The sequence below is a fragment of the Miscanthus floridulus genome, chromosome 8, assembly GCF_019320115.1.
Source record: "Miscanthus floridulus cultivar M001 chromosome 8, ASM1932011v1, whole genome shotgun sequence".
In the NCBI taxonomy this organism is placed as follows: Eukaryota; Viridiplantae; Streptophyta; class Magnoliopsida; order Poales; family Poaceae; genus Miscanthus; species Miscanthus floridulus.
Window position 1 is genome coordinate 72997860 of NC_089587.1, and position 26417 is coordinate 73024276.

General features: G+C 43.1%; 1 protein-coding gene across 1 annotated transcript; it reads left to right on the forward strand.

The window, feature by feature from the left end:
* Nucleotides 1-18883: 18883 nt before the first annotated feature.
* LOC136469377 (uncharacterized) lies at nucleotides 18884-23876 on the forward strand. The gene is made up of 3 exons (XM_066467591.1): nucleotides 18884-19157; nucleotides 19325-19526; nucleotides 23774-23876. The coding sequence occupies exons 1-3, from the start codon at nucleotides 18884-18886 to the stop codon at nucleotides 23874-23876; spliced, it is 579 nt and encodes a 192-aa protein (XP_066323688.1).
* The last annotated feature ends 2541 nt before the right edge of the window (nucleotides 23877-26417 follow it).

The following is a 26417-nucleotide window of genomic DNA, read 5'->3' on the forward strand; positions in this document are numbered from 1 at the left end:
ATTTTCGGGGCGGATTCGGGTTTCAGGTTCGGGTTTCGGTTTTGGGTGCCCAGACACTCCACCCAATCCGAACCTGCCCCATTGCCATCTTTAATCATGCTCTTCTTAGGATGTGTGTTACCAACTTGCTTTCCGGCTTGACATGCACTACATAGCTTATCCTTCTCAAATGTGACATCTTTCAAGCCTCTAACTAAGTCATGTTTAATTAATTTGTTCAATTGTTTCATTCCAACATGACCAAGCCTTCTATGCCATAACCAACCCATGCTAGACTTAGTGATCAAACATGTTGACAATTGAGCTTCTCTAGCATTGAAATCAACCAAGTATAGATTCTCATATTTAAATCCTTTGAATATGAAGTTAGAGCCATCTACACTTATAATCTCTACATCATCCACACCAAATATGCACTTGAAACCAAGATCACACAATTGAGCTATCAATAATAGGTTGAAGTTCAAGCTCTCTACTAGTAGCACATTGGAGATGCTCAAATCATTGGATATTGCAATCTTACCAAGCCCTTTAACCTTGCCTTTGCCATTGTCACCAAATGTGATACTATCAATCCCATTGCTCTTATTTTCATTGATTGAATTGAATATTCTTGGATCACCGGTCATATGTTGTGTGCACCCACTATCAAGCATCCAATGCCTTCCTCTGGCTTTATAATTGACCTATAAAAGAAGATCAATTCTTTTTAGGTACCTAAACTTGCTTGGGTCCTTGAAGGTTAGTTACCAAGGTCTTTGGTACCCAAATAGCCTTCTTCTTTGGGCCCACAATTGGTGTACCAATGAACTTAGCCTTCACACCATTTGCACCCTTAAAAAGCATGTAACAAGAATCAAATTTGATTGAGGATACATTAGGTAGCTTGTTCTTGTTAATTTTGCAATATTGCTCTATATGCCCAACTTGCTTGCATCTATTGCAAAATTAACCATTGCCCTTCATAAAGCTAGCTTTGGGAGTGACAAAGGCCACCTTGTCTTTCTTGGGGGTATAGCCTAATCCCTCTTTGTTGAGTGAAAACCTTTGGCTACCCAAGCACTTTAGCAAGCGGACATTCCACCATAGGTATTGCCTAAGGCACGTGTGAGCTCACTCACCTCCTTCTTGAGGGTCTCATTTTCCACTTTTAGTGAGTTTTCACAAGTGAGACCATCACTCAGGGGTGAAGTGGAAGTGGTAGTGCTACAAGAAGTGTTAGTGGGAGCAACAAAAATAGATTCATCAATAAGATCACATGTTAGTCCCACATCACATGATATGATCACTTGCTCCTTCTTGGCTTCCTCCACTTTGACTTGCTCAATGAGAGAGGAGTGAGCCTTTTCAAGCTTAGAGTGAGCTTTGCGAAGCTTCTCATAGGCTTCCATTAGCCTCTCATGAGTGGCATTGAGCTCATCAAAGGATTGCTCAAGAAATTTTACTTTCTTACGCAATTCTTTACACTCCTTTCTCTTCATCTCATTGCAAGCGTGCACTTGCTCACACATGTCCAAGAGCTCCTCCTTGGTGTACTCCTCATCCTCATCATTATCATTCCTACAAGAGTCACTTTCACATTCATCATCATCACTCTCATCATAATTTACCTTGGTAGGCTTTGACATGAGACATGTCGATGGAGTGTCAAAGATGGAGAGCTTTTTGTTGATGGCGATACTTGCTAGTGCTCTCTTGATAGATTTCTTGTCATCGTCACTAGAGCTATCACCATCTGAGGAACCATCACTATCCCAAGTGACTACATAACCTCCACCCTTCTTCTTCTTTTGGAAGGTCATTCTCTTCTCCTTCTTCTCCTTTTCATTTTTATCTTTCTTGTGCTTCTTCTTCTCATCTTCATCATTATCACTATTGTAGGGACAATTTGCTACAACATGATCGGGGCTCTTGCAATTGTAGCATCTTCTCACATACTCTTTGCTCTTGGTGTGATCTCTTCTCTTTCTTGCACCATAGCCCTTTTTCTTCATGAATTTGCCCATCTTGCGCACAAATAGAGCCATGGCTTCATCATCAATGTCACTAAGATCATCATCATCACTTGATTCTTTCTTTGACTTGCCCTTGTTCTTGGATGATGATGAGCTAACCTTAAATGCTACACTCTTCTTCTTCTTGTCCTCTTCTTCCTTCTTGTCCTCCTTGTCATCCCACTCCCTTTCCACACGGTATGTCTCTTAGGTCATGACTTCACCTAGTACTTGGTTAGGGGTAATCTCTTTCAATCCTCCTCTTATGATGAGCAATCTCAACATCTCAAATCTTGGAGGTAGGCACATCAAGAACTGATGAGAGACATCATCATCCTTGATCTTCTCTTCCAATGCCTTCAAATCATTGACAATCACTTATAAATGATGGAACATCTCTGAAATGCTCTCATCTTCCTTCATCTTGAAGCTTGTCAATTTATCCTTAAGGATATACAATTTGGCACTCTTCACCGCTGGTGTACCCTCATATGTTTCCTCCAATCTCTTCCACACCTCATTTGCTCTTTCACAATTCTTGATTTGCTCAAACACCTTGGAATCAATGGCATTGTATATGGTGTTGAGAGCCATTGTATTGCATTGCTTGTTGATCTTATCTTGGTTGGTGGGATCATCAGGATCAATGATAGCATAGCCATTCTCAGTCACTTCCCATACTTGATCATTGATTGAACCAAGATACATCCTTATCTTTCTCTTCCAATAATCATAGCATGTGCCATTAAAGAATAGTGGTTTGCCCCCCACATGGTTGAACACAACTTGAGCCATAATTTGACACTGAGGTTGTTAAGCCTTTAATCAAATAGTGACCATGGCTCTGATACCACTTGAAAGGTCCTAATATGGCTAGAGGGGGTGAATAGACTATTTAAAATTCTACAAATCAACTAGAGCAATTTGATTAGTAAGACAAATAGCGAAATGCAAACTTGCTCTAGCTCTACGAGGGTTGCAAGCCACCTATCCAACAATTCTAGTTGTAATGATTACTAGACACACAACTTGCTATGATACTACTCACTAAGAGCTCTCAATCTTGCTACACTAAAGAGCTCCACTAGAACTTAAATAACAAATCAAGCTCTCAATTCTAATTACACTAAAGAGCTTGCCACAACTAGTTTGCAAGAATATAAAAGAGTGAGTAGGGTGATTATACTGCCATGTAGAGGGATGAACCAATCACAAGATAAAGATGAAATCAATCACCGGGAGAATACCAAAGGGCAAGAGACAACCAATTTTCTCCCAAGGTTCACGTGCTTGCCAACACGCTACGTCCCCATTGTGTCGACCAACACTTGGTGGTTCGACGGCTAAGAGGTGTTGCACAAACCTCATCCACACAATTGAACACTGCAAGAACCTACCCATAAGTGAGGTAACTCAATGACACGAATAGTCCACTAGAGTTACCTTTCGGTGCTCCACTGGAGAAGGTACAAATCCCCTCACAATCATCGGAGATGGCCACGAACAATCACCAACTCATGCTAATCTTCCACCGCTGCACCAAGCCATCTAGGTGGTGGCAACCACCAAGAGCAACAAGCGAAATCCACAGCAAAATGCGAATACAAAATGCCTCTAGATGCAATCGCTCAAGCAATGCACTTGGATTCTCTCCCAATCTCACAAAGATGATGAATCAATGATGGAGATGAGTGGGAGGGCTTTGGCTAAGCTCACAAGGTTGCTATGACAATGCAAAATGGCCAAGAGAGTGAGCTTGAGCCAGCCATGGGGCTTAAATAGAAGCCCCATGAAATAGAGCCGTTATACCACTTCACTAGACATAACGCGGGCTGACCGGACGCTCCAGTCATTTGCCCAGACACTGAGCCCCCAGCGTCTGGTCGCTCGTAGTTAGCCACCTGCCCTGACTTCAACGGTCATCAGTCTTGACCGAACACTATGCCTATGTTGACCAAACGCTGAACACCCAGCGTTCGGCCGTTTACAATAAGGTTCCAAAACCGACTTTTGCTGACCGAATGCGTCCGATCATGCCCAACCGGACCCTGCCAGCGTCCGGTCACACTGTGACTTCTTATTGTGCTGACCGACAACATGACCAGATGCAACCCTTCAGCATCCGGTCGCTAAGTGACCCAGCGTCTGGTCATTTGACCGACGCTAGAATCTTTACGACCAACTCCATTTCACCTCTAACTTCTTCACCCTTGCTCAAATGTGCCAACCACCAAGTGTATCACCTTGTGCACATGTGTTAGCATATTTTCACAAATATTTTCAAGGGTGTTAGCACTCCACTAGATCCTAAATGCATATGCAATGAGTTAGAGCATCTAGTGGCACTTTTATAACCGCATTCCGATACGAGTTTCACCCCTCTTAATAGTACGGCTATCAATCCTAAATATGATCACACTCTCTAAGTGTCTTGATCACCAAAACAAAATAGCTCCTATGGTTTATACCTTTGCCTTGAGCTTTTTGTTTTTCTCTTTCTTCTTTCCAAGTCCAAGCACTTGATCATCATCATGGCATCATCATCATGTTATGATCTTCATTTGCTTCACCACTTGGAGTTTGCTACCTATCTCATGATCACTTGATAAACTAGGTGAGCACTTAGTGTTTCATCAATTCACCAAAACCAAACTAGAGCTTTTAGATCATCAATCTCATTGTCATTCGATCCCGACGGAAAACCTTGCTCCACCACCTGGACGTTCATCACCTTGCCAAACTAAAGTTGGGCAATGGCTAGCGTCGTGGTAGCCGCTTGACGAATGGCTTCGGACACCACGGGCGCCTGGGCGGCTTCTTGCTAGGCCACAATAAGTGCAGTGCACACGGCCACCAAGTCGTCAAGCAACATGTAGGCATGCAGCCTAGATGCACACAACAATGCTTGGACCTTGTGGTAATGCTTCAATAACTTATGATATTTTTCGTCGCCTGAAGATTCACCCACTTTAGAACCAAAGGGCTATGCGGGGATAGACGGGCTCGGCGGCGGCGAACGGTGATGGGATGACCCTCCGTCCCCACCGGTGGGAAGCCCCATGATGAGGGGAGGCACCACCATGGAGGAATCGCTGCACAATGCAAGACAAGTTCAAGACCAGATGATAAGTGGGAGACCGATCAGATTTAGAAGGCAAACAATTAAAAAATCTAACTGGTGCCGCATGGCATGGAATCACCGGTGGCTGCCCCCATCAGTGATCCAACCCTAGTTCATCGCCAGCGCGCGATGCCGAGCAATCTTCTTATCGATGACGTATGTCCCATGTCAGCGGTGGTTGGCCCAAGCGAGGACATGCTCCTTGATGACGGATTGTGTCAACCATGGGGCGCACTCTCTAGGCAAAGGGGCAGACCAGCAAGCCATAGCGGCTAGCATGTATCATCAGCTTCTGGCTCTTGGGGACTGGAGTTGTACCCATGCCAATGATCGTCCTCCGAGTCCATCGTAATGTAGCCTAGAGAGCGCTTGGACATGTCCTTAGTGGACGCTGAGCGAGAGCACGAGGATACATGAGACCCGCTCGCAACATGGGCCAGCAAGAATAGAGGAGTCCACGTAGCCTGTGACGATGGTGAAGTGGAGCGCACCAGGAGTGGCAGTGGCGAGGGAACCACCACTGCCACTGGTGTCAATGTCATCGTTGTGGACGATAGGGAGAGCAATGGCAGTCTAGGAGATGGCAGGCGAGAGCATGATAGGAACACTAGCCTCCCGCGACTGGATGTCGACACCGCCTCTACCGACACCAAAGCAGGGAGAGCCAGTACACTAGATGAAGTGGAGACCGGAGCCGGGCGACCCTTCCTCTAGTAGTGCTTCATGGGCACAGCCTTAGTAGCAAGTGATGGGGAGGTGGAGTTTGGGACTTTGCGAGGTGAGGAAAGGGTTTTTTGCGCAATGCAAGGTGCAATCAAACAATGGGAGCGAGGCCAGGCTTTATGTATACATAGGGCTAACCTTCTGTATGCTATGAAGTATACATGCTTTATGTATAGACAGAGTGGCACTTCATGGATCAAGATTCTTGATTAAGCTCATTGTCAAATTCAGTATAAAATGTTGTTGTATTTGCATGATTCGACGAGATCTTTTGTGATGTTTTGGATTGTACTCATGTGATTGCTTTCATACGAATTAGATAAGATTATCTTCAAATTGGTGTGATCTTTTATGTCATAGATGTTGTTACTATTTCCTATAAAGTTAGTCAAACTTAAAATTGTAAATGACACAGTAACAATCATCACAGGAAAAAGTGGAAAAACTACGGAGAATACTGTCCGACGCGTTCAAATGTACTGAGGCCCAACTTTCTTACGCGTGCAGGGGTGCATGCTCGTAAGGTAAAAATACGATCAGCACTAGTAGACTTTAAACAACGAGATACACATATAGTTGATGTGGTTGCCAAATTAAAATAAAGTCACCAACCACAGATATACATGCATAGATGTTTAACATAATTTAACATGCACTAATTTAGAATTAATCTACCACATTGATGTGAATAACTTATCGCACTCCCATGAGATCCTACACTCCTTGCTGTAGAACCTAGACCACAACTCCCATACTTCAAATCCAATGGGCTCGCCGTAGCCACCGCCTGTGAACTGATGATGCCCGTCCTAGCGACGAACGATGCAAAGACCGGGCACTACATCATGTGGCACCATGTCTTGTAATTGCCACTAGATGTCTTGGTAGAACTGTGGAAAGGTCTAGTTCTTCCACGGTAGTACAGTCGGCCCTGCTTCATCAGCACCTTCGAGCTCCCTCAAGAGGCGTCGGGCAATGTCACCATTGCCGCCACTGGTATTGGACCTATAGAGTACGAGGGCATAGACATACATACCAAGTTTATAGCCTGCCTCAGTGGAGTACTGAAGCCATTCTATTAGTGGTGTCAATGACCTGCGGGCTTCCATGAAGATGGGACGCAAGTTGATGAGGAAGCAGGCCTCCAGGTTGCCCATGCTGGCCAGCCTAGTGGTGAGCAGGGCGCGATAGTTGTTGTAGTAGTAGTGGCACTCCTAGAAACCTTAATGCTTGGTGGTGCCGCACACCCTGTGCATGAACAAGTAGGTTGCCCGTAGTCTAGTAAGGCCATCCATGGGGGCATGTAACTATTCAGCGATGTGGCCAGCGATGTCTGTGGCCAACTCCACCGGGTGCCGATCCATCACGACATAGCTGAGGAAGAAGTAGAGTCGGAGCGCGCGCACGATGAACGACGATGGATGCGGCGTTGGAGCAGAGTACAAAGGCGTGACTACGACGAGGCAGAGAGTGTTGGGGAAATAGGGCTAGCGGTTTATGTAGGCGGAGACTCTGTGTTCTTGAAGGATCATGTATACTGTGTAAACGTGTCTTGGGGAAGTGAATCGTCCAATGCAATGGTTCTTTCTCGAGGAACCAAATGGCGCCTCACTTGAGTTCCAAGCGTCTGTGTAAACGTGTCTCGGGAAAGTGAATCCTAGCAAATCTTGTGTTAACAGAAGATCTGTAATCATCTGGTTCTCTCCTGTTTAGGGGCTCCATACTCAATTGGGGTGCTTTAAATTTGCGAGGTGCTCATTCAGAGGCTCCATGTTCCCTTATTCTTGGAAAATTAGCAGAGGAGTAAACAAACTTCCATTCGATGTGTGTCATGTTGCATGGTGCACTAAAGTCCAGCCCGTGTTGTTTCTCAGTGGCTAGACAATCCTACGTGCTGACCTAGATTTAAAAATAGGGCCCAAACTTAAAATTGTAAACGACATAGTAACAAGCATCACAGTAAAATGAGGAAAAACGAGACTTGCTCGTATGAACTTGTCGCTGCCATGGTTCTTACAAGTTCAACAAATTTTATCTAATACATGCAAATAAGAGGAGAGTAGTGCAATCCCACTACTCAATGTCATCCAACTACTACCAATACAAACTTGTTCTAACTACAGATGATTAACATGACTTCATACTTGAGAAAATGAGCTTTTGACCACCATGACACGCTTGAGACTTGAATCCCTAGTGCGGTTGTGATGGGTCTTTTCTCTACTTTTATTTGACTCTAATCCAAGCAGTCCAATAGTCGAGGGGCAGACTGGTTGCTATGACATTCAAAACTGATGACCCTTTATACTGTGTCCTAAGAGATCAAATATATAGCGGCCGAACTTTCTTGTGTTTGTAGTAAAATTCAACAGCTATGTCTCATCCGTTATGCATTAGATCTAAGGTGATACTTGTTGAGATGAACTCCTCGCTGTATGGTTTTTGCAAGTTCAACGGGGCCTAAGATAGTCTGATACTAAAGAAATCTTGATAGGCTGGATCATAGTTTTGATGAAACAACAAAATACAGATTGTGTCAACTCTTGCGCCGTATATGTGGGGTCATGGGCGCGTAGTCGTGCGTGTGTGGGTCATAGGGTGGTCGACCCCATGACCCCTAAAGGCGCAAACTACTATATAACAGCAGAGACAAGGGGTGAGAGGAAGGCTCTCTAGAGCTCCTGCTTCAGTTTCATCCCAAAGCTTTTGCCCTCCACCCTACTACTAGGCATCTTTGTTCTTTGTTTTTTTCTACATATTGTTTTCTTTTTTACACAGATCATGGATAACTATGATCATTTTTGGGACATGTCTGTGTATCACTATGTCTTCTGTGAGCTTCATGTTTGCCATGGCCTACAAACAAGGGTTGTAGTGCTTGTAGTGCATTCTAACTTTTACAGTAGGTGGTACATTGCTTTTGTAGTTCATCAAGTTCTTGGCCATCGAAACTACCATCTTGCTAAGGATCATCTAGGACCCTATGTGTTTGTTGCGGTTCATTCAAATGTAGATCTCTAGACTTTGCTTTCATACCGCTATGAGTTCCATGGTGCAGAAGTATTTTCTCATCGTATCCATTATCTTACAATCCATCCGAAAGATCTAGAGATTGGTGGAGTTCGTGCAGTTCCTTTCAACTGAGCAGTAGCAACATGGTTAGATGATGTTAACATTTAGTATCTATGGCATTAGAGATATGCCCTTGTTCTCTATTTCTGAAATAGGTGTGATGTTCAAGTATCTCATAACACTGATGTTCTGATTTATGTTTTCAATGTTCACTGGAGACAATTGTGATGTTGTTTAGTTTATCTTGTTATAATAATATCCAGATAAATGGACTTTTGTTGAACTTTATATTAGGTGGGTTAAACTCTATTGACCAAATATATATAGACAAGTACTCTGTATAGTATTGACGAAATGACATTTACCTATTTTTTGTAAATCGTATGCATGCCTCATAGTCCGAGTCGTGTAAATTTGACTAGCTCGGATATTTTACTCTGCTACTGAGCTGGGACTAGAACTTTGGCCAGATCGGTTGTGCTACAAAGAATAGCTGCACCGGCTGTGGCTGCATGCATGAAGTACTAGTAAGGTATTTGGATTTGAAGCGGCATTTTCAGCCATAGCCGAGCGAGTGTAGAAGATCATGACCTATGAAACCATGTAGCCCATCTCTAGCTAGCTGCTGCTATGCAAAACCAAGCAAGAGAAATTGCTTACAGAAGCAAGAGCAACTTGTCTTCACTCTTCAGTCTGCCCCTCGACTACTGTGAATGCTTGGAGTGAAATAACTACAGAGGCTTTCCACATGCATTCAATTCACTCATCGCAACCGCGCAAGGGTTGCTTTGTGCCTCGGTTTGTTGAACGAAACACGTATTAGTAGTACTAGTCATGAGTGGCTTTGATCTTGCAAGAACCAAACACGTATTAGTAGTCTTTGATAAAATTTGTTGAACTTATAAGAACCATGCAGCGAGGAGTTCATCTCAACAAGTATCGCCTTAGATCTAATGCATAACGGATGAGACATAGCTATTGAATTTTATTACGAATGCAATAAGGTCCGGCCACTGTATATTTGATCTCGTAGGACATAGTATAAAGGGTTGTCAGTTTTGAATGTCATAGCAACCAGTCTACCCCTCGACTGTTGTGACTGCTTGGATTGGAATAAAAAAAGTACAGAAAAGATCCATCACAACCGCACCAGGCATTCAAGTCTCAAGCGTGTTATGGTGGTCAAAATATCCTTTTCTTGATTCCTTCTTGTGTCCAGCTTTCCTGCTGCATTTACTTCACTCTCATCAACCGTGTAGGGTCTATATGAAAGGAGCATCTCCCCTTCCCTCGTCCAATAGCATTGCATCAATCTGCTTGCTCCCCCTTCCCTCACCCATTTGCATTTTTCCAATTGCATTCCCTAGTGGTTTTAGGATCTGAATAAAGGTAATGTGCTTCATATCAAACTGTGCTATTTGTATGAACTTATTATTGTGTCTACTAACCTCATTGCTTCTCCCTTTTCCTTGATTGTCATTTGTTCTAACCAAAATCATGTTTACAGATGGCAACTACTTACCATACCACAGATGTGTACTCTACAACAAACAATGTGTTTTGGCAGCTAGGTGTGGAGTCAAGAGAATAGAACAAGTTGCTTGTGACTTGGGGGCATCATGTACATGACCGAGTTGTGCGATGCCTAATCGTTGAAGCTATTGTTCGTGTGGTTGTTGGGCAACAATGCATTACCAGAGTTGTCAAAGACCATGATTATGGAGAAATCTTTGTGCTTTGCAGCACTGTTACGGATGCCCATCAGCTCTTTGACTACATTACAGATGTTAGTGAAGACTGCGTCATTTTCAAGATGGTTCACCATCTCAAATTGATTGGAAGTCCTATGACCTCAACTATCTCAACAAGACCAAACCAATTCGATGACATTAAGATTTTATGTGCTCTAAGTACTGTTCATTGTCCTGTATCAGTAGTACTAGTACTAGTAGCCATGACTAGCTTTGATCTGGGGGATAGCATGAAGTCATGTAGTGTATGTGTTGAGCTCATGTAGTAGGAACCCTTGCTAATATAGTATGTTGTGTTATTTGCATGTCTGTGTCAAACTTTGTTAAACTTGTCAGAACCTTGAACCGAGGAGCAAGTCTGGCCTTAATCTAATGTAGAAAAAAGACCCATTGGTGTTGAAATGTTACTGAACATGCAAGAAAGTCCACCTGCCATTTTTTGAATGCCTCGGACAGTGAAGATGCTATAGTGGATGAAGTTTCCTTAGTTGGTTTCTATTTGTTTTTTGTTGCTTTGGGTGTCTGGCCTGATGGCACAAAATCATGCATTTTATGTGTTGAGCACATGTATGAGAAGGCAACCGCACATTCCTTGCAGTTTATATCTGTAGAGGGAATGGGAGAGCTCTAGAAAGGTAGGAAATAAAACAAGCGGAGTTGCAAACAAGATTTCGGCGGTTAGAGCGACGGAGCAGAGATTTACTCAAAGATTCTAAATTTTGACCAAATATATAGAGAGGAGTATGATGCGTAATAAGTATTTTATACAACATAAAACAATGAGCTTAATCAATAATCCTCTTTGGTGAAGTGCGAGAGGAATCTCTACACTATCGGGTGAAGATACATAGACAAATCTCGTCAGCACATCGGGCAGGTGGATCTCCGAACGAACCACTAGGTGATGCACTTGCGATGGAATGTGTTGTCGCAGCAGGGCATTTCCACAGCAAGGCCGGCTGCAAGATTAGATGTTTCATCCTCTAGGTAGATCCTATAGTTCTGACACCCCACTGGCGCCACCTCTGCCTCTGCGTAGAGCGTCAAGAGCGCCTCAGACGCGATGATCTTCAACTGTTCATCGACCCAAAGCTCAAGCATGGCATGGGCGATGTAGCCATTCCAACAGGTCTCGCATGCTAGGGCCGTGAGTTTAGGAACCTCGGGCTTGGGAAGGATGTCCTCTCACTGCTCGTCGATGAGGTTGAGTTGCTGCAGCCACGTGAATGTCCTCATCAAGCCACAGAGGACATCACGGACATCTTCCTAGTCGCTAGGGATGCCCACGGCTTGATTCACCTTCAAGATCTTAGTGACGCTGCCTCCTTTATACAGGAGGCGCACCGGCTACCAGTGACCGCTAGCTTTGAGGGTCTTGGTCACCGTGCATTCTAGGGTCATAGAGAATGATGCTTCAAGGATGCTCCCGCCAGATGTATCCTTGATGGTGAAGATGTTCTTCGACATCATTCTACACTTGATGTGGTGTTTGAAAGTGGAAAACTAGGCAATAGGATCTCCAGCAGAGCTCATGGGTCTAGTGGCTTAGTTTGTAGCTATGATTTGAATTGGTTTGGAGTTGGAGCAAGGACAATTTAAAGGGAACCCAGTGTTAAATAGCTACGGGAAGAACGGGGGGACAATTATGAGATGGAATTTCAAGTGAATTGCTTCAAATGTTGAGGACCTTAGATGGCTTCCAGTAAATGCCATCCTAGATTCTAGGGGTTGGTCGAACAGTTTCTAATACTAGACGTGTTGGGAATATTCTAGTAGACGTAAGATGTGTCCGGCCCGGTCAAATTTACAATGCTCAGACTTTCTTGCGTGTGCTATAAAATTTGAATAGCTATGTGGCTCCTTTGTTAGGCATTACATCGACATGAGACTTGATTGGATGAATTCTGTTATGCATGTTTACCATACTACAGATCAGAAAGAGAACCAGAAAGAAACCTACAAGCAAAACCAACCAACAGGGTCATTTTGCTGTTGAATTTTACTGCGAACGAGAAAGTTTGGCCACTATATATTTGATCTCATAGGAGTCCTATAGCACCAACCATGACTCTAGCAAGGAGGAGGACGATCTAGAGTACTGACGAGTCAACGAATTGCAAGATCGCTAGCCAGGAGGAGGATTGTTTAATTTTTTTTTCTCTTCTCTGGAAACTCAAAGCACCTTAGAAGCAATAACTACTTTTTCTAAGGTGGGAAATTCATGGGGATATCATTTGAATAACCCATTTAGTTTTTTGGAGGGTTTTCCATCTCTGGGCATGTCTTCCCCTTGCTTCCTAATTATAGGCCTTAGTTCAAACAGCCGTAGATGCAGTCACACAAAAAAATCACCAGTTGCAACGCAATAAGCTGCAACAAGTAGGTTTATTTTTTCTTTTTTTGATAATTTTTAGGTGTCAAATTCATGGATCTTTTAATTGTTTATTATCATTCTCTTTTAATTTTATGTTTATTTATATTATGAAAAAACCAAAAAGGCAACAACTAAGGCCACCCCTGCTGAGTAGACGTGGCGGTCTGCCCGCCCAAAAATTTGATTTCGCACCGCGCCAAGCCATCCCGCCAACACACACCGAAAATTAGATGTCTCTCTTTTGCCCTCTGTGTGGAAAATAGGTTTACCACGCCATCAATTTCAAACAAGGGCATTTATGGTAATATGATGGCCACATAAAAGTGCAAAGAGTCACCGTCTCTGCCTCCATTTCCATTCTCCAGCCACACCGTCTCTCCTCTAGCTCAAAATTCTAGTTTCATGGCCTCCCTTTCCACTCTCCATCCGCCCCCTCTGTCACCCCGCTCTGGACCCTAGCCACCATCGGAATGGCAGCTCGACTCCCTCTCCACTCTCAAGCCGCACCCTCTCTCATACATTTTTGAACCCTAGCCGGAGCCAGATCCCCTTCGATTCTTCGACAGCAGGTCGATCAACTGACGGCGAAAGGACCACCTCGATGATAGTACAAGCTGAATATGGATCCCCTACCTAGCTTAGCACCTGTCATGACCGACCGGATCTAATCCCTAGCTAAAGCTAGATCTGGTCGGTCATGACAGGTGCACCACCGTCCTATCATCAACACTGGCCGCACCAGCTCCGCAACTGTGATGATAGGACGGCGGTGCCGACGACAAAGCAAAGCTAGGGAACACGGAGGAAGAGGTACCCAAATTCCTTTTATGATATGTGCTCTACTGTAGTGGCTGAACCAAGGATATATAGATAGTGATGGGGTTACATATGTCTTATAGTTGAGTGTAGCTGACATGTGCTTTATTGGATTAGTAACTTCCGTATAAGCTATAGTTACTAGTTAGGTGCTTATTTGCATACTCTTGCTCTGCTGTGTTGACATTCCATAGAAGCTTTAGTTAATAAATGCCTTTGTAATCTAGATGAACAGCCACTAACTGCTTATGAATGAGCACGGGATGCACAAATCACAAGGAATCATAGAAAGATGGAAGAACTTGGAATACGATGTGTGGACCCAAAACTTGTGTCTCCAAAGGCAAAAAAGTCAAGCACGAAGGGTAGACACGGTGAAGATTTGGAATATATCCCTAAACCAGGGGAGATAGTTGAGGGATTTGATTATACAGATGAAACAAATTCAGATTTAGAAGATGAGTCAGTGCCCCTATTAATTGATGAGGTGCTTGTTCTATCTTGTATTTAGTTCAGAGGGGAAGGGGGATACGGGGGGGGGTAGGTAGCCATGCAATGCTTTACTATTTGGATACCAATGTAATTTGTACATGTTGGTTGCTTAAGTTTGTATCTTCAATTTCAGTGTATGGGTCAAAGAAGCCATAGATGAGGATCTGCTAGCAGGATAAAAGCCAGCGCTGCCATGAGTCCTAGGTGAAGGCTCTCCAAGCGAGTGAGGTCAACACCAACAGAAGAGGCTGCTCATGGATTTTGTACTCAGAGGTCTTCCGCTAGCAAAAGGGTGGAGGTAGCAGTAGTAGGTGAACATAATTCTCCATCACGACCGACACCTAGACCCAGGGATCAATTCCAAGTTCATCAATTGACTAGAGACATTGGTTGGGATGGCACCCTACCTAGCCCTGAGAGAGACTCCTCATAGCCAGATGATGATAGCCCTGCTGAAGGGGAGCCCTCTCAGCAAACTCCCGTCTCCCCCCACCCACAGAACGATGAAAGTTACCTAGGTTGGTATTACCTTATAGATGTCTATCAATCAATTTGCATTAGCTATTTGATATCCATGTAACTTTCTAATAATCTGAATGTATAAAAACTATGTAGTACCATTGCTGGGAAGAGCGAGGAAGCCGAGGCCTCGAACTCATGGAACTATGCTTGACAAAATGAGCAAATCACTAGGAGGAGCGAGAATGCGCATCTCTATTGCCGAGGGGAACAGAAGACCACATGATCTAGTACATGCTACCAAGTTTGCCTCAGAGGCAGGTGTAGTATTCAGGAAGGAAGTACCAATTTTGACGCAAAAAGAATACAAGGAGGGGAAGCCCGGTGCCGTCTATTGCACAAGATTTGTGGAAAGACTAAATGTATGTATGGGTATCCCCTCTTGATATTCTACTTTATTTTAAGCAATTTTAATGGATTTACTTTTCATTCACACTACTGTGTGCAGGAAAGGTTGCGCGTTAACGGTGCTCACTCACCAACAAAAAAGCTTGCTGGAATGTAATGTAGTCCGTGGTACGGCAGGAACGCTACAGGTTGAAGAGAACATACTTCAATGGCGTTCCTACTAATCAGATTTTTATGACCTCTCTTGTCTCACCCATGAATGATACATAGTGGTGTGAACTTGTCAAGATTTGGTCTAGTGCTAAGAACAAGATGTGTGAATCCATCGATTTCTTATTTAGTCTTGCTATAGTCTACTTGTGCTGCAATCTAACATAAATGAAGCTATAGGAAACATCTGAGAAGAACAAGTGAAACCATGCAAAAGTGAAGTACCACCAGGCTACAGGATCTCGTTCCTATGTTGTCCATGCAAAAATTTGTAAGTGATGGTTGTGTTTTATTGTTACTCTTTCCTTTGTATAAATATAAACTGAAACTCATGTGCAATGTGAACAGAAGGAGAACAAGAGGAATGCAGAAGAACAACATCAAGGACTTAAAGAAGAAAATGGTCCACCTGATGAAGATGTTAACGCTGTAGAAGTCTTAAGGGACTTCCATACCAGTAGAAAAAATGGCCTGAGCGATGCTGCAAGAGCATCAGTTGTAAGTACCGTCTTTTGCTTCCCTTAAAATCTACTAAAGCCATTGCCATAAAAGAAGGAAACATAGCAAGAGCCTAGTGTTATGGAAATCTACTAAAATCCACTGAAGCTTATGTAATCTCTATCAGCAGTAGTGTTATGGACCTATATATTACTTGTTATGAATCAATCTCTTGGATTTTCAATTGAAGTCCTCTTACACTATCTGTAACCTAATGTTTTACTGATTGAATTTCGCATAAAGCTATAGAAATTAGGCAAGCAGAACCTGTTGTTGATGGGCAGCAACCAATTACTAGTGTTGATATTGTTTGCAAGGTCCTCTACGTCCACTAGGGCAAGGCCCCCGCCTAGGAAAGCGGCAACAACATTTTTTTAAAGAATGCTAGTATCCAGACAAGCTCTACCAGAATAGAGACATTGGCGAAGAGAATGCTTCGAGGACAGCTTGCTGCTTAATAGGAAAGTTTCACTGCCCTCATCGATCAAGTGAATGAACTAAAGAGGAAGACAGAAAAGACTGAAAAGGAGCTTGTGGAATACAAGAAATGGCAACAGGAGGAGTACAACAATCTCCATGAGCTATGCACGCTCTTCAGCTCTTCTGGTAATTGTCAGTCTTCAACTCGTGTAGTTTGATGCAGCGAACATTTGTGGTTTGATGTGTGGACTCATGTGCTGGTTTGATATGTGGACTCATATGCCGGTTTAATATGGTGATACTCTGTCAGTGGTTCGCTGCTGACGTGTAAAATATAAATTGTTGTTATTTGATTGCTAGGCTAAATAGTTATGTAGTCAGTCTGTCCAGTAGTGACGATCTCCAATTACTTCTATGACGAATTGATTGTACTCCACGCGGTAGAACTAGAACAGACCACATGATCAAATAAAAATACGACATGTGGACGAACCAGTGCACGACATGTGAATTGGCCACGGCACGACACGTGGGCTATTAAAAATCTGACATGTGGAAGAAAAGCATCAAGCCACGTGAACGTATAAAAATACGACACGTGGACGGACAACATAGTGACGCGTGGTCAAATAAGAAACAGAGACGTGGACCAATAAAAATACAACACGTGGTCCAATAAAGAAGTGACACGTGATCCAACGACAACACGACACTTGTGCTAGTAGAAAACTGACCTGTGGAACAATAGAGAAACAACACGTTGTCTAATAAGAACCTGAAACGTGCAAGAACCAGAGATAGCCACATTGTGCAATAAGAAGGTGACACGTATCCGAACTATCTCCAATGCAACTGGCTATAACATGTACACGTGGGCTATAGCATGTACACATGGAAAACATCTCCAACGGAAGCGCCCACCAGCATGGCAGCCCTCTGCCACGCATGCCAAAATAATTCTATGATGATCTGTTTTTCGTCATAGATCAATGCAATTCTATGACGATTTTGTCAGATTCATCATAGATATACAAGAGTGACGCGACTTCTATGACGAATCGGTTTTTGTCATAAATTCGTCATAAAACTAAAATTATGACGAATTTGGCTCCTTCAGTGACAAAATCTATTCATCGTAGAAGTGGATATTTTTAGTAGTGAAACGTCCTAAAATATATTATAGAACATCGCATGTGTACTAAGTGAATATTACTGAATACATTATAGAACATCACATATATATTACGTGAACATCACTAAATACATCATAGAACACCACATGTGTACTAAGTGAATATCGTTAAATACACCATAGAACATCACTAAAATACATTGTAGAACATCGCATATATATTACATAAATTTTACTAAATACATCATAGAACATCATATGTATACTAAGTGAACATCACTAAATACACCATAGAATCACTAAATACACCATTGAACATCACTAAATACATTATAGAACATCGCGTATATATTACGTGAACATCACTAAATACATCATAAAACATCATTTGTATACTGTGTAAACATCATAGAACATCACATGTATACTACAAGAACATCACATATAGATTACGTAAATATCACAAATACATCATAGAACATTACATGTATACCACGTGAACATAAAAAAATATCACATGTATAACACGTGAAACATAAAAAAAATAAAAAACATCACATGCATACTACATGAGCATCACAAAAACCAACATAAAACATCATAAAAAATAAAAAAATAAAAAATAAAAAATAAAAAAATAAAAATATTAATAAACACATAAAACACAAAAAGAGATAAAAATGAATGATGTACGAAAAGAAAAAAAGAAAAAGAAAAAAGGAAAAATTAAAGAAAGATAAAAATTAAAAACATGAATAAAAAAACAAAAGAACAAATAAAATAAAAACAAATGATAAAAACAAGATTACCAAAGGATAAATATATAGAACAAATAAAATAAATAAATAATTTAAATAAGGATGGAAAAAATGAAAATTAAAAAAGAAAAATAAATTAAGAATGAAAAACATAGAAAAATAAAAAGGAAAGAAAAAGTAAGAATAAATAGAAGCAAGAAAAAACAATGAAAAAGAAATCAAAAGATAAAAATAGATAAAAATAGAACATGTACATCGTGTGAACATAAAAAAAGGAAAGGAAAGGAAAAAGAAAAAAGAAATAAAAGAAACATAAAAAATATAAAAAATGAAAAGAATAATAAAAAATGTCATAAAACAAAAAGGAAATAAAAAATGTAGCATGAAAAGAAAAAAAGAGAAAGAAAAAAGAAAAGAAACCGAAAAGAAAAGATAAAAATAAATGAAGCACAAAAAGAAAAAGAAAAAGAAAAAAGAAAAGAAATGAGAAGAATAAGAAAAAAAAAAGAAAAGAGAAACTAACGTAGGTACGTACCTGGAGCCTGGTTCGCCGTCGCGCAACGTGGAGGGCGGGAAGCGTCGTAGTTCGGCGGCGGCGCGCGGGAAGCCGTTCGGCGCTCGGGTCCGAATTTTCGGACCAGAAGAATTCCGGTCCATGGTGTCCGTGATCCTCCGGGCGGCCGCTCGCGCCGCCAGCTCAGCTGCGTGGACTTCATCTCGCTATGCGGCGGTGGCGGCGGCGGCGGCGGCCTCAGATCCGCTCATGCGCGCTTCCTCCGTTGCTGCAGCGGTGACCGCCCGGAGTCCCGCGTCATCTGGCAGCTTTCTCCCCATCGCCGCACGGCACCCTTGGAGCAGGCTCTCTCAGGGCAGTGGATCGTCGCCCCATTGCCACCACGCTTCGTCAAACCAGGTACTTGGATTCCCAGGTGTCCAGCGGCCGCAACATTTACTCTCCTTTTTGTTGTTACGGATCATTTATTTATTTATAACAAGAAAGGAAGAAAGAAAAAGGAGAGCAAATAAATTTCCATTCGATATATAGTTATATACAGCTGATCTGATCCGCACACAACACACTTATGTCTGTATGTAGATTGGGCGATATTTGAGGCAGATGACAAGGACCTCGAGTCAGATGAAGCCCTATGGGCCCTGTACGAGCGCTGGTGCAAGTTTTTTAACCAGGAGCGTGACCGCGACGAGATGGCTCGCCGGTTCACCTCCTTCAAGGAGACTGTGCTTTGTGTGGAGGAAAACAAGAGATCTGATCTGCCTTACAGGCTTGGGATTGACCAGTTTGCCGATGGGAAGCTAGCTGAACTCTACGGCAAAGCTACCAGGACATACACCATATTAAGAGAATTCCTTAATTCCGCTTCACCGATTTATGGGAGAGAGCACCAGATTTCTTGTTCAAGGAGGAGGACCCTAAGGGGCCGGGCCAGGCGGCCGGCGCAACCAATCCATGTGCATGGATGAATCGCCATGATCGTTCTCAGGATCCACAAGACCCATGAATAACTGTTCGTTCGAACCTGTATTATTAAGTTATGATATGATTATATATATTATTATATATGTGTGACGTCTAGTTATTGTTCGCCTATGCATGATTCGGAACCAATGGCGTACGTGCATATGTCTTCTATACTGAGCTGCATGTATGTATGGTCGTGTGCATGCATGTTTGTTCGTACCAAGGCATGTTTGTCGGTATCATATATTCGACTTTTAGACCTTCACCGAGGAGGCCATGACATGTTCGTACCATTTTTTTTTTACAACACATGCAACACCTCCACGTGATATCCGACGTGACGTCACAAAATTTTACACGCCGTAACTAAATAAGGCCTCAGATGTTGAGAACCTGACAGCTGACAAGTTCAGCAGCTCTGCTCCAAAGGAGACATCTGGGACTTGGCATGTTGTGCCAGCCAAAAGGGATGGCGAATCTATTAGCTTCAAAGAGTCCATTTGCATGACATTGGTTTTGCTACCCATATCCTTGATAATCAAATATAATGGAGCTTTCCAAGAAATCCAACAAGCAAGTAAGGACTGTCTGACTCGTCAAAGGTCCCAACACGTGCCTGGCTTACAGCAACCTTCCAAGTATCCTCTTATTCCCGTGCCACCATGCCATGCCCGGCCTAGGTAGAACCTTCCTATAAAACTTTTTTTTTTTGTAACCATGTATTCATTTCAGGAAGCATGTTGTCAGGTAACCAATGCAAGTCCAAGGTAACTGAACTAGCCTAGCCTCTCTTTCTTCCTGCTCCCTTCAATCTTGTGCATGGCAAACACAAATGTTTGATGTATGGCCTAGGGCGAACTTTGATGAGTAAATGTTTAGAACCTGCAATATGAAAGACCTTTCATGCTTTAATTACAGAGTTGTTATTGGAATAGTTTACAGAATTATTATTGGACTAGATGACACTGAACGAATGACTTAATGGGGAGATATGGATCATATTTGTTTTCATGCCTCTTGCCTTCTTACCAATGGCTGAATCAAAAGCCAAACAACCAATAAGTCTATTCTTGGTAATCAAGGAATCACATGAGCTGCTAAGTTGAAACTTAATAATAAATAAGAAACATGTCACTTAATTTGACTGCCAACTTTGCTTATTCACAAATTATACATGATATTTTAGATCTATTTATATATCCAATTTTGTTCCCTTCTAGGTCATTCACATACTTCCTGCAGTATAGTGCATGGAGCTGAATAGCTGATGTATTGGCTATATGGTTTTAATTTGTTACCATATATCGTCTACATTTCCCCAAGGCTCCTTCCTGCATGACCATGAAGCAAGTTCATGGGCTTCATAATTTTGTTTGCATTAATTGATTAATTAGTACTGCGGTACTGAAGTTCCTTATTATTAATTAGAGATTTCTGATATGGGCGCGGTGCGATGCAATGAGATTTCTGAAGTTATTAACCGGCCCCTTCAGCTTAAAACCAGCTCAGGAAAACGACGTGGGCGCGCGACTTGATGTACTGTCACCTCTGCCCGGCACGCCTTCAGCCAGCTAGCAAGTGCTGCCTCCGTACTAAAAAAATAAAGCCGTTTTGAATAAAACTTAAGTCAAACATCATAAATATAAAATCATGAATAATTTTTAAGTTGTTGAGTTTGAAAATGTAAAAGTCATATAAATAGTTTTGTCTTGAAAAATACTTTCATAAAAATATACATATATCACTATTTGATAAATATTTTTATAAAAACAAAGAGTCAAAGTAATACTTTAGAGAGCGTATCATTGTCCAAAACGACTTTTTTTTTAAGTACGGAGAGAGCAGTGGCGTCGCAATCAGCACAAAACTACCCGGAGCGCGAGAGGCATGTACGGGCGGGGCACCTCGCCCACGTCGGCGCCCTCTCGCCCCACCCCACACCCATATCCCGCCTGCAGCGCAGTCGATGAAGAGGTTGCGCATGCCCAACCTGCTGGGGAATTCCAAGCACGTGTTTAGGGCGCGTTTAGTTCCGAAAATTTTTGGCTTTTGGCTACTGTAGCACTTTCGTTGTTATTTGGCAAAAATTGTCCAATTATGGACTATTTAGGCTTAAAAGATTCGTCTCGCGATTTCTCGATGAACTGTGCAATTAGTTTTTTTTTCGTCTACATTTAATACTCCATGCATGTGCCGCAAGATTCGATGTGACAGGGAATCTTGAAATTTTTTGGTTTTTGGGTTGGAACTAAACGGGGCCTTAGTTCCCAACTTTGACACTATGCAAAAAGAAGATCCTCCGTCATATCAAATTTGCGGTACATGCATGGAATACTAAAAGTAGATGAAATTAAAAACTAATTGTACAGTTTGGTTGTACTTTGCGAGACGAACATTTTGAGCCTAATTAGTCAACGATTGGACAATTATTACCAAATACAAACGAAATGTTACATTAGGAAATCTGACACTATGCAAACTTTGCGAATGCAAATTCCGGTCAACTAAACGCGCCCGCCCACGACGGTGCCGTGAAGCTTCTGGTATTCTCAATCCGGTGCACTGCCTCTACGCATAGCACATGTGCCTGAAAACAGTTGTTCAAAATTTTTATCTTAGAATTGGAATTTCTAGGACACAGTATTAGTATTTTTTTAGCACAAGAAACATAGTAGTATTATCGTATCAGTAGTATACTACCTGGCACTTCCTGCTTCATTGGTTGGCCCATATAAGCGCTCCAGTGGCAACCCCGTACGGCCCAGTGTGGCTATCCTGGGCCGCCGACATTCCTGAGCCCGTAATTCATGGACCTCTTTGTCATCCGTGAAATTTCCGGCCTCTAAGCAATATCTGCTTGCCTGAGAAAAAAAAACCAAGCTTTGTAAAACAAGACCAAATTAAAAGCATTGACAGACACTGGAGCATCCAGTAAAAATATCTGGGTGGGGGGGGGGGGGGGGGGGGGGGGGGGGCTGTATGATTTAGACGGAGAGTGTTAGACTAATTAACTTAACCCATATATTTACTTATTATTGTACCCAAAGCAAAATATTACGTGCTGGCCAACCAAATGTCGAATATACATGATCAATGAGCTAGCCATATGTTACTAGTGAACGTACGTCCTGAGGTTCTATCAGTGAACACATCTTGTGTAGACCAGATATGATTCCTCTATAGCCTTGTGTAGAGTGTCACGCGCCTTTGTAAGAGCATCTGTTGCATGGTGGTTATTCTTAGCAGCCCGTTTCAGTTCATTCTGCAAAACCTCCCTCAGGTTAAACAATTCCACAAGACAAAGATTTGAAGTGGGACAGCTAGGCTTAGAAAATTTCTGAATGGCATGATATATGTGCCCCCAAACCTCGAGCAGATGTGCAGTAGAATCATTGCCCCGAAGGATTTTCAAGGAACAATACAGTAATATACCACTGTTTGTCGTTTGACCTTGGGTAGTCCAAACCGGGATAAGGTGGATTTTTTTTTAATTTTAACACTTTTTGGAAACTAATTTTAAATCTAACGTGGTCGGTTTTTTTTAACTAACACTTTTGGCCGCGCCTATTGCCCTGGCGTGGCCAAATGTCTGTGCCGCACCATGCATGGTGGCGCGGCAGAAGGCTGACGTGGCGGCGACCGGAATCGCTGACCGCTGATGGGGCAGGGCCTGCCGCGCCATCGACCTTGGCGCGGTAGTGCTGCGCCCTGATCCGTGGCGCGGCAGAGCCAAATAAAACCCCGCGCCCAGTCCCGCCTGCCCGAGCAGCAAGCCCGCCGCCCGTCCGGCGATACCTGGACGGTTTAATCGGAACGCGTCGCGCCGATAGTGGGAGTTATTGTAAGTATTGTTTGACGTAAAATCAATAGTGAATTTATTTCTGTCTTTTGTTGAATTAGTTTCACGGCCGAATAGAGAATTTGATAAGGCAATGATTTTTTTTCTGTTTTTCATAATACGGTTCACCACCATGTTAACTAATCTATTACGAAAAATTGGATCGGATTGAAACGAATATTTTTTAAGGGAACTTATTTCTTGGGCCTTTTGGCCCCATATTGTAGGATCGGCGGCGACGTGACTATGGACCCTGGCTTCCTCGACCCCTCGCGCAAGACACTGGCCACCGACATCGAGATACGGCGGGACTGCTGGTTCCTGAACTAGTTGGTACTTAATCTCACCGGCAGTGCTGCCGCGACGCATATAAACGAATATGAAGCAAATAAATGAAGTCCGTGCGCAAGTTGACAAGCTGCCACATAACATTTTCATTGGTTTGACATAACATAACCAAATAACCCTGCAAGTTTCGGACACCAATATTCGTTTGGCCTAACAAACTAAGACCCAGGAGTGTAAGGATCCCTCGGACGCCTCTGTCTCTTCGGATTTGTTGACAACACATTGGGAGTGTAGCCAACGTCGGTATGATCACGTCGACGGTGCGTACGGCTCGTACCCTGCAAGTATATGATATGCACGATTACTTATAATTCTTTATGATCGTTAGTTCATGGAGTATACGTATTTAAATAAACTACCTTTGTTAGTACCTGTGAGGCTCTTTGGGTACCAAGCGGGGCACCACCTAACTGAGACATGCTGATCTCGTCCTGCGGCCAATCATTCCACTGGTCGTGCTGTCTGCGGAAGCCCAAGGGGTCGTCGTCATCGTCGTCCTCGGTTGCAGGGTCCTTCCCAGCGCTATGATGTGGTGGTATACGCACCGCGGAAGTGGCATCTATCATCGGCTGAGAAGAGCCGGCTGGTGTCCTCAAAGAGGCTGAAGACGTGCCACCCGACCGCGCTGGGAGTGGCGGTTCCTCATAAGGAGTGTCCATGCAGCTCAGCTTCTGAGCTAGCTTTATGCAGCTCTTCTTCACCTTCTGCATAAATAGACGTTAAAGTTAGTGCATTTTCCAAACGCATATACACTAAAGAAACATTTTTGGAATGGACAAGTTTATGTTTACCTCCACAAAAGCCGCGAGAACGCCTGACCCCTGCCCTCTATACTCGTGAAGCCAAAACGCTGCTTCGTTGGACAGCCTTGACAATTGTGTAGCCTGGGTACAGAAACACGGTTGGACAGTTTTAGTACACATACTTAATACCAAAATGATAACAAATTATACCATTCAAGTATCTTACCACGTATCTTTGAAGCGGGGCTCTCTGTAGTTGTGTGTCCTCCCTAGTGGTAACGTCGTACACATCTTCGATGACATCTTCCTCCGAGTCCTCGTCAATCGCCTCCTCAGTATACGAGGGCTTGATATGTGTCCTCATAGACCTGTGAAGCCACCGCAGGTACTCGTCGAAGGTGTGCTGGTCGTGTGGAGGACCCGCATGGACCGGATGTCGTACCCTATTCTGCCACAAATGGATGTGCGCGCTGTGTGTCACGCGCCAATCCTTGGTCTTGTACCTCTTCCTGTGGTCATACCTGCAACAAAATGATGTTAGTTGTACCACACACATCTCTGAATTGTAGCTTTGTTATTAATCAATAACACACCCTTGCAATCCTTGGTTGGTGGAGTAAAGCGGTGGTGGGCAGCCTGTCATTCTTCCAAACTGTCTACAGACCCTGATGGGCAAGTGAATCTCGGCCACATGGAAGAAAATAAGAGGGACGTCATAGCGATACTTGTCTAACTCGTCCCTAGTGACAGGACTGAGATAGTACTAGAGCTCCAGAGCATCCCAAGGACACCAATGCACATGAAATTTCGTAATTGAGTTAGGTTGTGATATAGTGTACATCGAATAAGACACAGATATGATAGTAAAGAGAGCGTAACCTGGTGCTATGTCAGGACGTCGAGACCATCCGTGTACTCCCTGTACTTGCGCCTCATATTCCCTCTAACTAACTCTGATTCTGTCTAGATAAACATAGCTATAGGGAGTGTAGCCTGCCCGTTCCATTGCTGCATTGAACACGATAATGAATTAGCCATTAATAAACTCATCATATGTAACCATATAGAAGAATATAATAAACCAAAGTAGTTACCAGTAAACCAGTACTAAGTGGCCTTCCAACGGGCCATCGTTCCCAACACCAAACCTGGAGTAGGTACGAGCAACCTCCAAGGTTCGCATACCCTGAGGTGCGACGACAGGCAACGCATAGCTGTCGATACGTCCATGCCAGGACTACGCTGCCCCTGCTATACGCCGCTATGTTCTCCCATGGCTGGCATAGTATGTCAAGGAAGATCCAGCTGATGGTGTTGCCTGAGGCGTCTAGGAAGAGGAAAGCACCAAGAAAGTGTTAGAGCCACACTCGAGCGAACCTATCGATCTGAGCCTCCTCAGCCTATGGGTCCAAGTAATCAAAGCGCTCCGTGATCCAGGAGGACGAAACACCAGAAGTTTTCCTGAAATTTACCAAAGAAAATGAGACCCGATGGCTGCAGGAAAGCAATGCAAGTATTAAATAGGCTTCAATTTCTCACTTAACTTTCTTAGAAGCCTCGTCGTCCGGTGGAAGAAAGCCAGTAAACTGAACCACTAGCTCCCTCCAGTGATCGTTGTCAACTATCCCTGTCACTGGAAGTCTCCCCAATCGAAAGCCAAAAATAGCCTTCACGTCCTGCATGGTCAAGGTCATCTCGCCACAAGGTAGGTGGAACGTGTGGGTCTCAGGCATCCACCTGTTATAAGAATAGAACGACTGTTAGTTGCCTCAAATTTGTT

What these genes read in the sequence shown, in the direction of transcription:
- LOC136469377 (XM_066467591.1), top strand. Translation starts at nt 18,884, where the DNA reads ATGGTGTCCGTGATCCTCCGGGCGGCCGCTCGCGCCGCCAGCTCAGCT. An exon ending in CCAGGTACTTGGATTCCCAG is followed by an intron (nt 19,158 to 19,324) that starts GTGTCCAGCGGC and finishes GTCTGTATGTAG; the next exon opens with ATTGGGCGATATTTGAGGCA. An exon ending in TACAGGCTTGGGATTGACCA is followed by an intron (nt 19,527 to 23,773) that starts GTTTGCCGATGG and finishes CCCATATTGTAG; the next exon opens with GATCGGCGGCGACGTGACTA.